The sequence below is a fragment of the Nicotiana tomentosiformis genome, chromosome 2, assembly GCF_000390325.3.
Source record: "Nicotiana tomentosiformis chromosome 2, ASM39032v3, whole genome shotgun sequence".
In the NCBI taxonomy this organism is placed as follows: domain Eukaryota; kingdom Viridiplantae; phylum Streptophyta; class Magnoliopsida; order Solanales; family Solanaceae; genus Nicotiana; species Nicotiana tomentosiformis.
Genome location: NC_090813.1, coordinates 113,477,726 through 113,490,095, shown reverse-complemented (window position 1 = coordinate 113,490,095; position 12,370 = coordinate 113,477,726). Strand labels below are relative to the sequence as shown.

The 12,370-nt window shown below is 34.9% G+C and overlaps 1 protein-coding gene across 1 annotated transcript; it reads right to left on the bottom strand.

Moving 5' to 3' along the window:
* Nucleotides 1–4,662: 4,662 nt before the first annotated feature.
* Nucleotides 4,663–12,056, bottom strand: LOC104104310 (zeaxanthin epoxidase, chloroplastic). The gene is made up of 16 exons (XM_009612360.4): nt 11,414–12,056; nt 10,653–10,815; nt 10,392–10,466; nt 10,090–10,190; nt 9,853–9,968; nt 8,665–8,876; nt 7,540–7,631; nt 7,102–7,216; nt 6,902–7,005; nt 6,392–6,437; nt 6,196–6,260; nt 6,010–6,096; nt 5,525–5,579; nt 5,329–5,417; nt 5,156–5,243; nt 4,663–5,067 (listed from the first exon to the last, which is right to left on the bottom strand). The coding sequence occupies exons 1-16, from the start codon at nt 11,914–11,916 to the stop codon at nt 4,984–4,986; spliced, it is 1,995 nt and encodes a 664-aa protein (XP_009610655.1). The 5' UTR covers nt 11,917–12,056; the 3' UTR covers nt 4,663–4,983.
* Nucleotides 12,057–12,370: the final 314 nt, after the last annotated feature.

Genomic DNA, 12,370 nt, shown 5'->3' with positions numbered 1-12,370 from the left:
TTTTAGTCTTGTTATATAACTTCTAATATTATTATTGTTATTACCACCAAAGGATGGGGTGCAAAGCTGCTCTTCATTTAATTAGAGGTCTCGGGTTTAAGTTATGGGTATTGAAAAATTCTTAGTAGGGAGAGCTTCCCCCGAATGGGGCCCTGCGCGGTGCGAATCCGAATATAGTCGGACTCCAATGCAGGTATCGAATACCGGGTAAAAATCTAAATAAAAATATTATTATTATTATTACTAGTGTTATATATATACATTAACTAACTTTTTTCTTTTAGTTTATTTAGTATTAATAATGACATGAGTTGAGTATAGTCGATTCCAATTTATTTGAGACTAGTACTGTTACAGTAGTTATCGGTGTGTACAGAAAGTAAAATCAATAAAGACTTTTATTTGTTTGACCTCATTCAAGAGTTATTTTTAATCCAATTTGCGGGAATCAATAGAAAATGTATTTGCTTTGAATGTGAAAGTTTGACTTCATGATTTAATTGCAACATCTTTGCTTGAAAATGTAAGCAAGGTTTTATTGGTGGAATTCAGCTGAAATTGGTAAAGAGAGGGAGTAAATGCTGCAACGGTTACCACCTGAATCTGAACCGACCGTTGGCTCATCACATGTCAATCCCACCGCCATTGGCTCGTGATCATGTGCCTACACTGGCGTATTACCTTGTCTCTGGAGCTACTGATCTTGTAATCTAACCCGTCCAAATTGACCCAAATCTTTGTATTATTCTTAATTTTTAAATAAGTATATATAAAAATTATCTTATATTTTGAAATAAATGTCAATTCATGCCAAGTGATTTGTTTCCTCAATTTGAATTTAAAATTTTATTTGATAGTTCATCGTCTTATAATAATAACAAAGATTAGAATAATAAAAAAATAGTAAAATTGAAACTTTCCACCCACTCCCACCTACCACCTCCACCCCACCCTAAATAAAAATATTATTTAGAGTAATTTATTTTAATATTGTAGATAGAGTATTTTCTTTTTCATTTCAATAAAATGAATATTATCTTTTTATAATGTAGAAAAAGTATTTTCTTTCATTTCAATAAAATAAGTACTTTATTTTTATGTAGAAAAAATATTTTTTTTCATAAAATGAGTACTTTCTTTTCATGTTGTAGAAAAAATATTTTCTTTTGTTTCAAGAAAAAGATTACTTTTTTTCATGATATGAAAAAAATATTTTCTTTTTCATAAAAACAATACTTTCTTTTCATGTTGAAGAAAAAATATTTTCTTTTATTTCAATAAAATGAGTACTTTCTTTTATTTTATTGTGATACCTAAAAAATAGCTCAATATCGTTCTTCATTTTATTGATATAAATTTTATTTGTTATTTTTTCTATTGTGATAGTGTGTTTCTCTTTATTTTCATATTTGTTTTCATGTTTGATGATTATTTTTGTCAATAACAATTAGTTAGGGTTGGGACTTGGGGTTGGGTGGTGCATGGGTGAGAATGGGGTGAGGTGGGGATTGGGGTGGTATGGGTTGGTGGAGATGAGGAAGATTGAAAAAAAATTTTAAAAAATATTTTCCCTTCTCTTTATATGGAAAATATTTTTCACCAATTGAAGAAAACGAATTTATAAAGAAAATATTTTTCAAATATTTAAACCAACAAAATATTGAAAAATTAGAAAATATTTTTCAAAACATGAATCAAGGTAGAACTTTAAGATTGAGCATTTTCATGAGTCAAGGTTGGCATTATCATGGATTCATTTGGGCTGATGATTTTTTATGGGTTAACTTGGGCTAGTTCAAAACAGCCCATCTTCAAAATTGTTCCAGCCCAAACCATCATCATGGGTTGAAGGGGTCAAATGGGTTTGGGTTAGTTTTGTCACCCCCACGCGTATACTATTAAATACAGTACTACTGGAGATAGAACTAAGATTTAAGAGTATGGAGCTCAGCCTCAGTTGTAACGTGTTTGTAGGTTTTGTGACAGAATGAGCTAAGGTTATCCTCGTTTGTAGCCAGCTGAATATATTTTAAGAAGAGTAAATTCGCATATTTGATTTATTCTTGCATGTAATTTGTAAGAAATTTTGAACCATTTAATTTCAGCGTTGGACTAAAGATCAGAGAGATGAGGGTATAAAAATTGTGTTCTGTGCTATTAAATCTGATCCCAAATGATTGAACGCCTTGAAAAGCACCAGCCAGAAGCTATATATTTAACAGTTGAAAATAGAAGAAAGATACTACTCCTAATAACTATGTTAAGAAATATCGGTAAACAACCTTGCTCGTAATTTAATTTTGAAGTAAATAGCTAGGGTGAAAACAAGATAAAAGAAGAAATTACACTTTGATAAGTGTAGATAGTGCGATATATAATTGTTACCACTGGCGTTAGACATATTTCGAGTATATCGGTTCGGTTTTCTAGTTTGCCAGTCCAAAGTGTAGGGTGAGGGCCTTATTTTTTTGTTGGGATAAAATTTGACGGTTAGTAGGAATGCAACATTAAATGAAATTTGTCTTATGTCTGAAGAAGAAGTAGTGGCGGTGGCCAGTGGCCTCACTTTGTCTTCTGGTCCGTGAAATGGTGCAAAAATACCTTATCCTACAAGTTAGTTATGTTCATAGATGGTGGTGTCTGATCTACTGCTCAATACTAATAGCACTGACGCCATTTTCTCCATTTGCCATGTGATGTGAGGACAAATTGAAGAAAGAAAATGGAAATGAGATTTGTCAGTTAGGCAGGAGTGGATATGACACGACACCTTAGGGAGTGGGGAGTCCTTCCTCTGGAAGAGGTCACACGAGAGTAATATTTATCGAAATTTTGGTGATCTATATATATATATACATATATATAAAGTTTGAACTTGTAGAGTTACATCCGTCTTTGTTCATATGATTGTGCATAGCAATCAATAATATGCATTATACTACCAATGAGCATGATGGCATGAAGATTCCTTTACTCTTAATTAAAGATCTCAAGTTTGGATATTGAGAATATACAAACTCCTATAAGGAGTGCTTTCCTTTGACATAATTAGTCAAGTTAGTAAATTTTAGATCCCAAATAATAAAATAAAAGTACTAATGCATAATGCATGAACCACCTGCCATGTTCAAGGGCCTTGCCAATATAAAAGTCACCTCACTATTCTAATGATCATTAGGAGCATTAGAAATTTCTATTTGGGCTTATGTCTTGATTAATTCTAAGTGACACTAGATACACCTCCTCTTGTAGATGGGAACATATATAGGGATCGAAAATCATAGTGTTCAGTGGCGGACTCAGGATTTTGTGCATGCGAGTTCACTCTTATAAGTACATAATTTTAGTCGTAAAATAATAGTTGTCAAGTGGGTTCAAATAAAATATTTATATAAACTTTATGCAACTTTAATCATAATTTATACATATACACCGTATTATTTTTTGACGAAGCGGGTTCAACCCGCTTTCTACCGTGTGGGTCCGCCACTGATAGTGCTAATTAAAAGTAAGCATAAGGATATAAAAGAAATTGTTCATCTGTTTCTTCAATTTCTGTTCTTGGAATATTTCAACTTTGTATCCATCCTATTTAACTCTTCCTGAATTTTTCTGTATTGCGACCTCTTTGATTAATGATTATCTCCGACTTGATTTGTCAATAAGGGGTTACGTGTCACAAAATCAATTGAAAAACTAAAGACATTCACAATACTGACAAGGTTATATAAATTTTATACACTTTTTTGGCTAGTGAATATAAATAATTTTGACATTGACTAAAAATGATAATACCCCAAAAATATCAGACAACATCATAAACCCAAATTGTTTGCATATAAGGCCCAAATGTCCAGACAGTGGGCAAATATTAGAAGTGTTACACTGCTTGGCAACAACGTTTCCACTTTTAACGAATAGTTGATGTGACCATTCACTAGGAATTTTTTTCCGTGGAAAACATTTTTTGATTTTTACTTTTCAGCTTTTAGTTGGTAAATGAAAAATTATACATTGAAAAATGATTAGAGTATTACTTTTCATTTGCTAACTTATGTTTCATATTCTTATTGAAGTGTAAAATTAACAAAGAGTGAAAGTGCAAGTTCAATAACAGTGTGAGGGAGAATTTCAAACGGACACGATAAATCTACGAATACTATTATGAAAAAGATAATGTCCACACATTATTGTATTGCGTTATAAGTAAATTACTTCACCTTCTCTGAGAAAAATACTAGACCCTGCGCAAATAAAATTATTATAAATTTGTTTTCGGAATCCCTTTACCACATTGGCAAAGCGATAAAGATAACAAAAAATGATCATCAACATTAAAAGTCTTGCAAACAAAATAACATTGTATAAATAATCTTTAAAAAGCCACATAAAAGAACTGCAGTATACTTGAAAAATAATTTTTTAGTAATAAGAAAACATTTTTCAAAATATTTCTTAATTCCAATATATCGTCTGAGAGTACAAAACAAATAGTGTAATCAATCACCTAGAGAAATTAACTACAAACAAAAACTTTCGAGCAAATATGAACAAAAGAAAGAACCAATGAGATTGGGCCTGACTTTCAATATTTGCCCCAGATTTCCCCACTATATAATTTTTTGAGAGAGAAAATAACAAAAGAAAGAGTTGAAATAGCGATTGAATTCCAATAAAAGATTTATAAGAAAATATATGAACGTAATTTATGAAGGAAGACACTTAAACATTATGGACTGCGTAATTGTATATACATACAAAACTATGTTTTTAGCAATGGTAGAAAGAAACAATGACCAATAACTCCAGGCTTCTTTAGGAGGAAACTATATAATCTTTGTATTTTCTTGCATGGTGTTCTGTTTATCAATCTTCTAAACCTACAGTATACAAAATTAGCTGATTTAAATGGCTCAGTTTCTGCTGTTGCTATAAAAATGCTGTACAATTTCCCTGTTTATATCAGGCCAAACTTCAGAATTCTCAAGCTGCCCCCACTGCTTGACGCTCTTCCTTCTTTGCAGCAGTTTTTGGAGGAAATTTCATTACCTTTACACGAAATGCTGCCTGCATAACATACACACAAATTTAAATGAATAATGCTAACGCCAATACTTCGTCTAAAGCATATCGAGGAAGAGGTTTTGTATCTCACCTTCTTATCAGAACCAAATTCAATAATATCTGATGGATGAAAGCGAGTAGGAAAGTTTGGAGACGCTCGGTATCTTCTGCCTTCATTACTACAAAGACAGGACAATCATTAATTTTCTCTTCATAAAATACTAGTCAGTGTAATAGTACAGTATACTTGAGTGTAGAACTTACTCCGTAATCCAGGTACCATGTTCACTTCGTAAATCAGTTACAAAAAAAGCTCCACCTTTGTAGGATATCCGGGCGTGCATTTCGGACACCTGAGATTAGAAAAAGAAAAATAGATGACCTAAGCATGCATTCACTAGGAGAATGTCCAATACTTAGCTCTAGACTCATTTAAGAGATGAGCACAGATGGCAACCACCTGAGGCAAAGGTATAACTAGTGATTTTCCAGGAATGTTTGTATGTGAGACAGACCTGAAACCAGAAGATCATCAGTGACTCTTCTAATGAAGCAAATATTGCAGTAATTATTCCTCTCTTACGTACAGCAATGTTCGGTTAGATGACATTACTTTCCTGTCTGCTTAGTACTTTTGATATGCAAATGGATCAGATATGTTTATTAGAGGAGATTGATATTTGCAATTGATGCACCACAACGCATGATCTTTTGAACAATTATGAATACCTCAAGAGCTTTAAATAATAAGAATTCAAATAAACAAACAAAAATCTCAAGTTCTGTAGCTTTATACTCTTGCCTTCAATGCTCAGTTTATCCAGTAAAATTACTTAAACCATCCCCTCAAAGAAAGTTGTGTCATTTAAATGCTGTAAATCTTTAAAAACAGATTTAAATCAAACAATAACAAAGATTACTTTGCGCTAAGACCTAGAAGCATACCCAATAGTGCAAGGCATATCCTCATCTCTGCTTAAAACAAGAGCTTCTACAGCAGCATTGCCATTCCCGGCAGGAAGCAGTAACCACCTGAAAGATAACAAGTGAGCACCAAATTTAGTAAGCAAACTAGAAAAATAGGGGACAGGTGAAAATGAAAATTGTAAATATTATGTTTCTCAAACTCACTCTGCATCAGTAGCACGCTCTAAAGCATCATCATCTACAAACCAATTCCTCAATTGGTCATTTGCCTTCATCACCACAAAACAGTATATTATTACTCCCATAAAATTCAGTACTTCGACCTTTATTAGGTAACAATAGAAGCCACAAATCTTTTCTGTGCTCGTGTGCTGAGTGAATAGTTCCTTACACAACTTACTTTCTCAGATAGCCTGCAATGTTTTATTCTGCCTTCAAGCTTTTCACTGCAAGAAAAACAGACGAGTCAACCGAGAGGACGTATCAACTTCCAAGAATTCCAGTAAATTCATCATGGATTCAAATGTTGGCACTTGACTTTACAGTAACTAGTATCTTCAAAGATTTAATGTCAGATGCTGAAAACATCCTATAAATCAGTTGCTAGGCATCGTTCTAGCAATAGAAAATCGTAAACTTCTAATATTTCTGTAAATAAAATAAAATAATAATAATAATTTGAAAGCTTTAGATGTAATAAAAGAATTTCCAGTATAAGTTTTGACGAAACAGAATCAACAAATAACCACGAACTGAGATAAAAGGCAGGGGCACCCCAAGAGCTGCTATAACGAAAAGCAAAAATAGATGTGGCATTGCAATTTTACTCTCTAGCTATGGGCTGATCTCGCAAGGAAACCAAGATGATGTTTAAGCATATTGAAGCAAGATAAGGATTGCATATTCCTACCCGTTGCCTCCTAGAACCCAGCTTAACATAAGCGGCATTCCCAAGTCAATAAAAAATCTTCCACCAACTCTTCCAGGATGTGGTATCCTAAAATTGGTCAAAAACTGCAAAAATAATAGAAAACAATATCTATAAGAAGAGCTCTGCTAAATCAGACGAATTAGCTACTCCAATTTCAAGTTATTGACAGATCTCCATACTGATAATGGACCAAGTCCGACACCAAGATAAGCCTTGTAAGTTGATGCCATGATTGCAGCCATTCTAGCCAGTCCATGGATAACTCCAACTCGAAGTTTTCTAGAACTTTCATAGCTGGAGACAAGGGAAATCATAAAAAATCAGATAACTGGCAGAAATAGAAGCTGTTCAAGTCACTCCACAATTTTTAGCTCAGACTACGAGAGAGGTGCTTCAGAACTAATGGATGAGAAGTTCCATATATAATGTTATGCAAATATTATGCCTCATCTCCTGCACTTGTTCAGATATGGCATTTAAAGCAGGTCTTTTTCAGGCTAGTGGTAGAGTGGGTTAGAACTTCATCCAATTAGAACTGACTTTTTAATTATCATGAAGTTGCAACCCGTACTCAACCAACCACTATACAGCACTTGAGCCAATAAATAATGTATTACCTCCTTAAAGATGAGATGATATCCACTGCGCTTCCTGACTCGGCACTTCGGCTCAATGCTTTATCAAGTTCCAGTGCTAGTTGATAGCTATCCTGTGGTAGGAAAATTTCAGTGGCATATACAACCTTACAATAATACGTGTATTTGACAAAGATGATATACAAAGAGCATTAGGTGATCCAGTTTACACTTCATGATACTTACTTACATGGACATATTTAACCCCAATGTTTTTCCAAATATTTAACCCTTATTTAACGACAGGAACAATATTAAAAAACTGGTAGATGGAGAGAAATACAGAAATGTCTTCTCATGACAAAGGGTTTTAGTTTGGAAAAAAGGCAGAAACCAAAATCTCATATACCCACTTTCCACCTCCACTAAAAAGAAAAAAAGAAAAAAGAACAAAGTACCCGCCCGCTTGACACAGTCATAGTCTCACCAGATACGCACTCGAAGGTTTTGTTCATCCAAACTGGGCAGAGCTAGGTTCAAGATAGAGAAGGAGAGCCCTTCCATTTCTTTGATGCACATGACTATTTCACGGAGTCTACTTCCACAGTTGCTTGAGCGACAACCACCTTGCATCCCAACCTTCTTGACTTTCTTTGGTGCCAAAGACCAATGACTAGTTAACCAGGAAGAACTTTTTTTGTCTTGGTTCCAATTTAATACTAAACATGTCCGAGCTAATTGAATACTTGTGTCAGAAATTCCTCGAATCGGTTTGCCATTTCCATAAAGGATATAATTGACAATTCGAAATTGCACATTATCCCTTTCCTGCAATGGATCCGGTGGGAAAAGGGTTGCTAAATTTATACCGTCCGTTATTTCATATGCGACGACAGGTCGAACTAAAACAAAAAACTTTTTCTTGCTAGGTGTAGTTAAATTCCATAACGTTCCAGAGATACCCCCATAACCATTGACTAAGTTTGTACTTTTAGGTTCTCTAAACTACAATCTCCCTAAACATGACTCCTAACAATTATGTCATGCACGATTGTTTTAAGTCCTCACTCAGCCCTGCTTCTTAGCAAGAGGGGACTAAGGGGTACAATCGACCAACAATGCCATTTTAATTAAGTGAAGCCACAAAGGCTAATATAAAGAGTGTACCTCTATGGCCATGCATCCCCCTTGACCCAAATTAGGCTGCATAGCATGGACAGAGTCCCCAAGCAATGTAACACGACCTTTTCCCCAATTAAAGGTTGGTGGTCTATCATAGATGTCACGTCGAAGAATTGCATCTTCATCTGTGGAAACTAATAGGTCTATAACATTGTCACACCATCCCTCGAATATTTTAAGCAATCTTGCCTTTTTACCTGCAGCATGAACAACAAATATATTGTAAAACCAATGTAATGACTATAAATATTTCTCAACTTCTTGAGCATCATAGTGGCAATTTAAATATTCATGATAACATACTTATTGCCTGATAACTCCCCCTCCCCCCTCCCCCCCCCCAACCACCACCACCCGTTCTGAACCTTGCCTACTAAACAGTTGCACCCCGAATATGTATGTTAGGAGAACCCCATGATCCTTCCGTGTGGAAGGGAAGGAAGAAAGAAGGCGAACACGAATACTAAAATGCGGTTCATGGGGACCCCCAGAAAAGGGGATAGAGAGTGCGGAAAACAAAGTTTTTGATTACAACTTTAATGGTTGCAGGCAAGGGAGGGGGAGAGATAAGAATCATTCTTTAAAATATATGGCAAGAGAGTGAAAATGGAATATTAGAGGTCTAATAGATAAAAACCTGATGACCATTTTCTGCAATACAATGACATAAATGTCTACACAAATGCTGCGAGAGTATGGATGTTTCTTGAACCTTATCAGTTTTGACTTTGTTTTTTTACGCTACACAATCAGATGCTGTCACTATAAATTCTACGATGAAAATATTCTTGTACTTTCAGCTATATGTTAACAAACAATTTCTGCAGTGAAGTAAGAACCTCACATATACGAGTAGATACAACCAATTGTCGTGCATCATTCTCTGAAACTTCTACGGAAATTAAGTAGATTAATTAGAGTGCACCTGCTTACCACAATTTTAGTTTATATACGAATCAGCACTTCAGTTCAAAACTTCCCAACGCATAATTCGTCGAATTTATCTCATTCTAATCTATGAGTTCTTCTTTACCTTATTGCCACACTATAATCAGGTCTTAGTGAGGAAAAATCCGTTAAGAAACCCCTTGGATGAAATTGAAGTTATGTAACAAGTCAAGCATTCAAAAATGTCTTCCAGTAAATAATTTAAAGTGGCCTAAGAATGTTTACCGTTTGGATCATCCACGCCACCAGCTGGTTCATTATGAAATGCATACCACTGCATCTTGCCTCCACCCACATCTGAAGAAACAAAGTACTGTTTGTGGCCCAAAAAGACTCGGTACCTTCAGAAAAAAAAATAACTTAATTTAACCTCTACTATCAAAACATTAGCGTGAGCGTAACGAGACCAACAGAGATAAGGACATGAAGAGGGAAAAAAAAATCCTAAGTAAAATTTCATACCCAACTGTCTCAATATCAGCAGGAATAAAATCTGCAATTCCAGTGTAACAAGTGTAGCCAGAGTAAGTAACATCACTGGGTCCAAACAAATTAGTCCGTACCTACAATAAAAGGCCAATGTTTGAGATCTTCTAAACCAAGTAGAATTAACCAACAAAGGTTCACCGCGCAATACAGACTCAGGCCTATTTTTTAACCTGGACCACAACCTTAAAGTAACAATATACACAAGTCACTCTATCCTTGTTAACCAAAGTAGTAATTATAATAAAAGGAAATAGAAGGAGACCGATTTTGAATACCTTAGACCTTATGCCATCAGCACCAACCAGAAGATCACCTGAATATTGCTGTCCATCTTCAAGAGTCACAGTAACCTGATTTCAAACAACACATGAGAAGCTGTATTCAAAATTGATGAATAAGACAGAACAATTAGGTACAGTTAACACTGATGAAACTCCAAAGAAAGATCTACACGATCGTGAATGAAACTAAGAAAGTTATAATCTTTCTTGATATTTGAGAAGAGAAGAAAACAAAGAGATCAAATCTAATATTACCTTTTCACCATCATCCTCAAAGTTAACTACATTACTTTCATTCATAATTATATCCTCCCCAACAGCACGTGCAAGGATCTGCTGCAAAGTCATGCGGCTGATTACTCTTGTCACAGGAAGTCCACGTTCCACTGCTGGAGTGAAAGTATCAAACTTGCAATACCTGACACCCAACTATTGTCACAATTTGCAGCTCAAGATTTAAAGGAACTGTTCTCGTAACAAAGTCAGCCAAAACCCAAAAGGCAATAAAGCTGCTCATACAAATACAATAATTGAGACCAATTTATCAGTAAAATTGCAGGGTAAAGATGGATCCTTTTCCAGAAATAAGTTTGACAACTATGACTCAGTAAACTTTTGACTAATTCAATTTCTAAAGGTTTTCCCCTCTACTAAGTTCCAGTTTAAGTTCTGAAAGGCTAAGTACTTCAAACAATTCATTATTTTCTTGGTTTTTCCTCACTAAAAGCTTATGTAAGATTATTACTAAGAAAAATAAAGAAGACAAGATTCCAATTTCTAAAGCACCAATAACTAGTGAATTCGAACTGGCCAAAGGACAAACTTCATATCTAAGAATTAAGAGAGATTCAAGTTATTATTAAGTGTGAAATAACAGATGATCCAATCAAATTACCCGTCAATTCGAATAAGAGTCATACAGCAAAGAGGAGTTTGTAAAATTAATGTCTATTCAGCTACTTAGCCAGGAAAAAACAAGACTTAGCACGAAGAAATTAGAGTGATGTGAAATTTACCAGTTACCAGAAACACCATCAACCAAGCCATTAATCCTTTGACCAGTGATACAGCCAGCATTCATTATGTCTTCAGCAACATCCATATCAATTGCTTCCAAAGCAGCCAATGCATTGCTCTGTATCTGAATTGGTCCTCTATATTGCCCTTCTCCTCTAATAGCACTTAAATCCCTCTCAAATACCAACACCTCAAATCCCCTTTTCTTTGCAGCCAATGCAAACACTAACCCTCCAATCCCACCACCTGCTACTAGTACTTTCAACTTCTTCTGTGGAACCTTCTTCAAATCAGTTGTAGGAGTAGTAGCTGGAGCTTCAGCTATTGTGGCTTTTACTACTCCTTTGACTTTCTTAATTTGACCATTTTCCAAGCTTCTACTGCATGGTAAAGAATGATACAACTCTGTTGGGAAATCCTTAGAGATCAAGAAAGGCAGCTGCTTTCTTGAAAAAGCTGAAGTGGATGGATGAACTGAAGTGTAAAACACAGTTGAATACATCTTTTACTTGAACCCAAGTTCAAGAAAGAGTGTAGTCTTCTCTAGCAATGTAAAATAATTTGGTGAAGGAAGAAATGAAGATTATTTATAGAAAATTGTTAATTAGGCCAAAGTGCGTTAGGCCTTAGGAGGGAAGAAAGGAAGTGGAAATGTAATAAGAGGAAGGGGGGGGGGTTGATAAGTGGTGGGGCAAAGGAGATTGAGAACCAATCCATTAGGACATGAAGAAGCTGAACCAATGAGGGAGATTCTCTACGGACAGGTGGCATGTCAATGTTGCTTGTTTGGGTTTACTAAGCTGAGGTAGATGTTCGACACTTGTTCCACCATTCTATGGTCGGTATTTGTTTACTATTTTTTTCTTTTCGTTGCCTGACTATGGTTCTTGTGGTTATGCATCTCTTAAAATCAATTTTAAAAACCCAAAAAAAAAAAAAAAAAAAAGAGGAAGAAA

What these genes read in the sequence shown, in the direction of transcription:
- LOC104104310 (XM_009612360.4), bottom strand. Translation starts at nt 11,916, where the DNA reads ATGTATTCAACTGTGTTTTACACTTCAGTTCATCCATCCACTTCAGCT. An exon ending in ATCATCTCATCTTTAAGGAG is followed by an intron (nt 7,217 to 7,539) that starts GTAATACATTAT and finishes CCTTGTCTCCAG; the next exon opens with CTATGAAAGTTCTAGAAAAC. An exon ending in TAGTTATACCTTTGCCTCAG is followed by an intron (nt 5,418 to 5,524) that starts GTGGTTGCCATC and finishes TTCTAATCTCAG; the next exon opens with GTGTCCGAAATGCACGCCCG.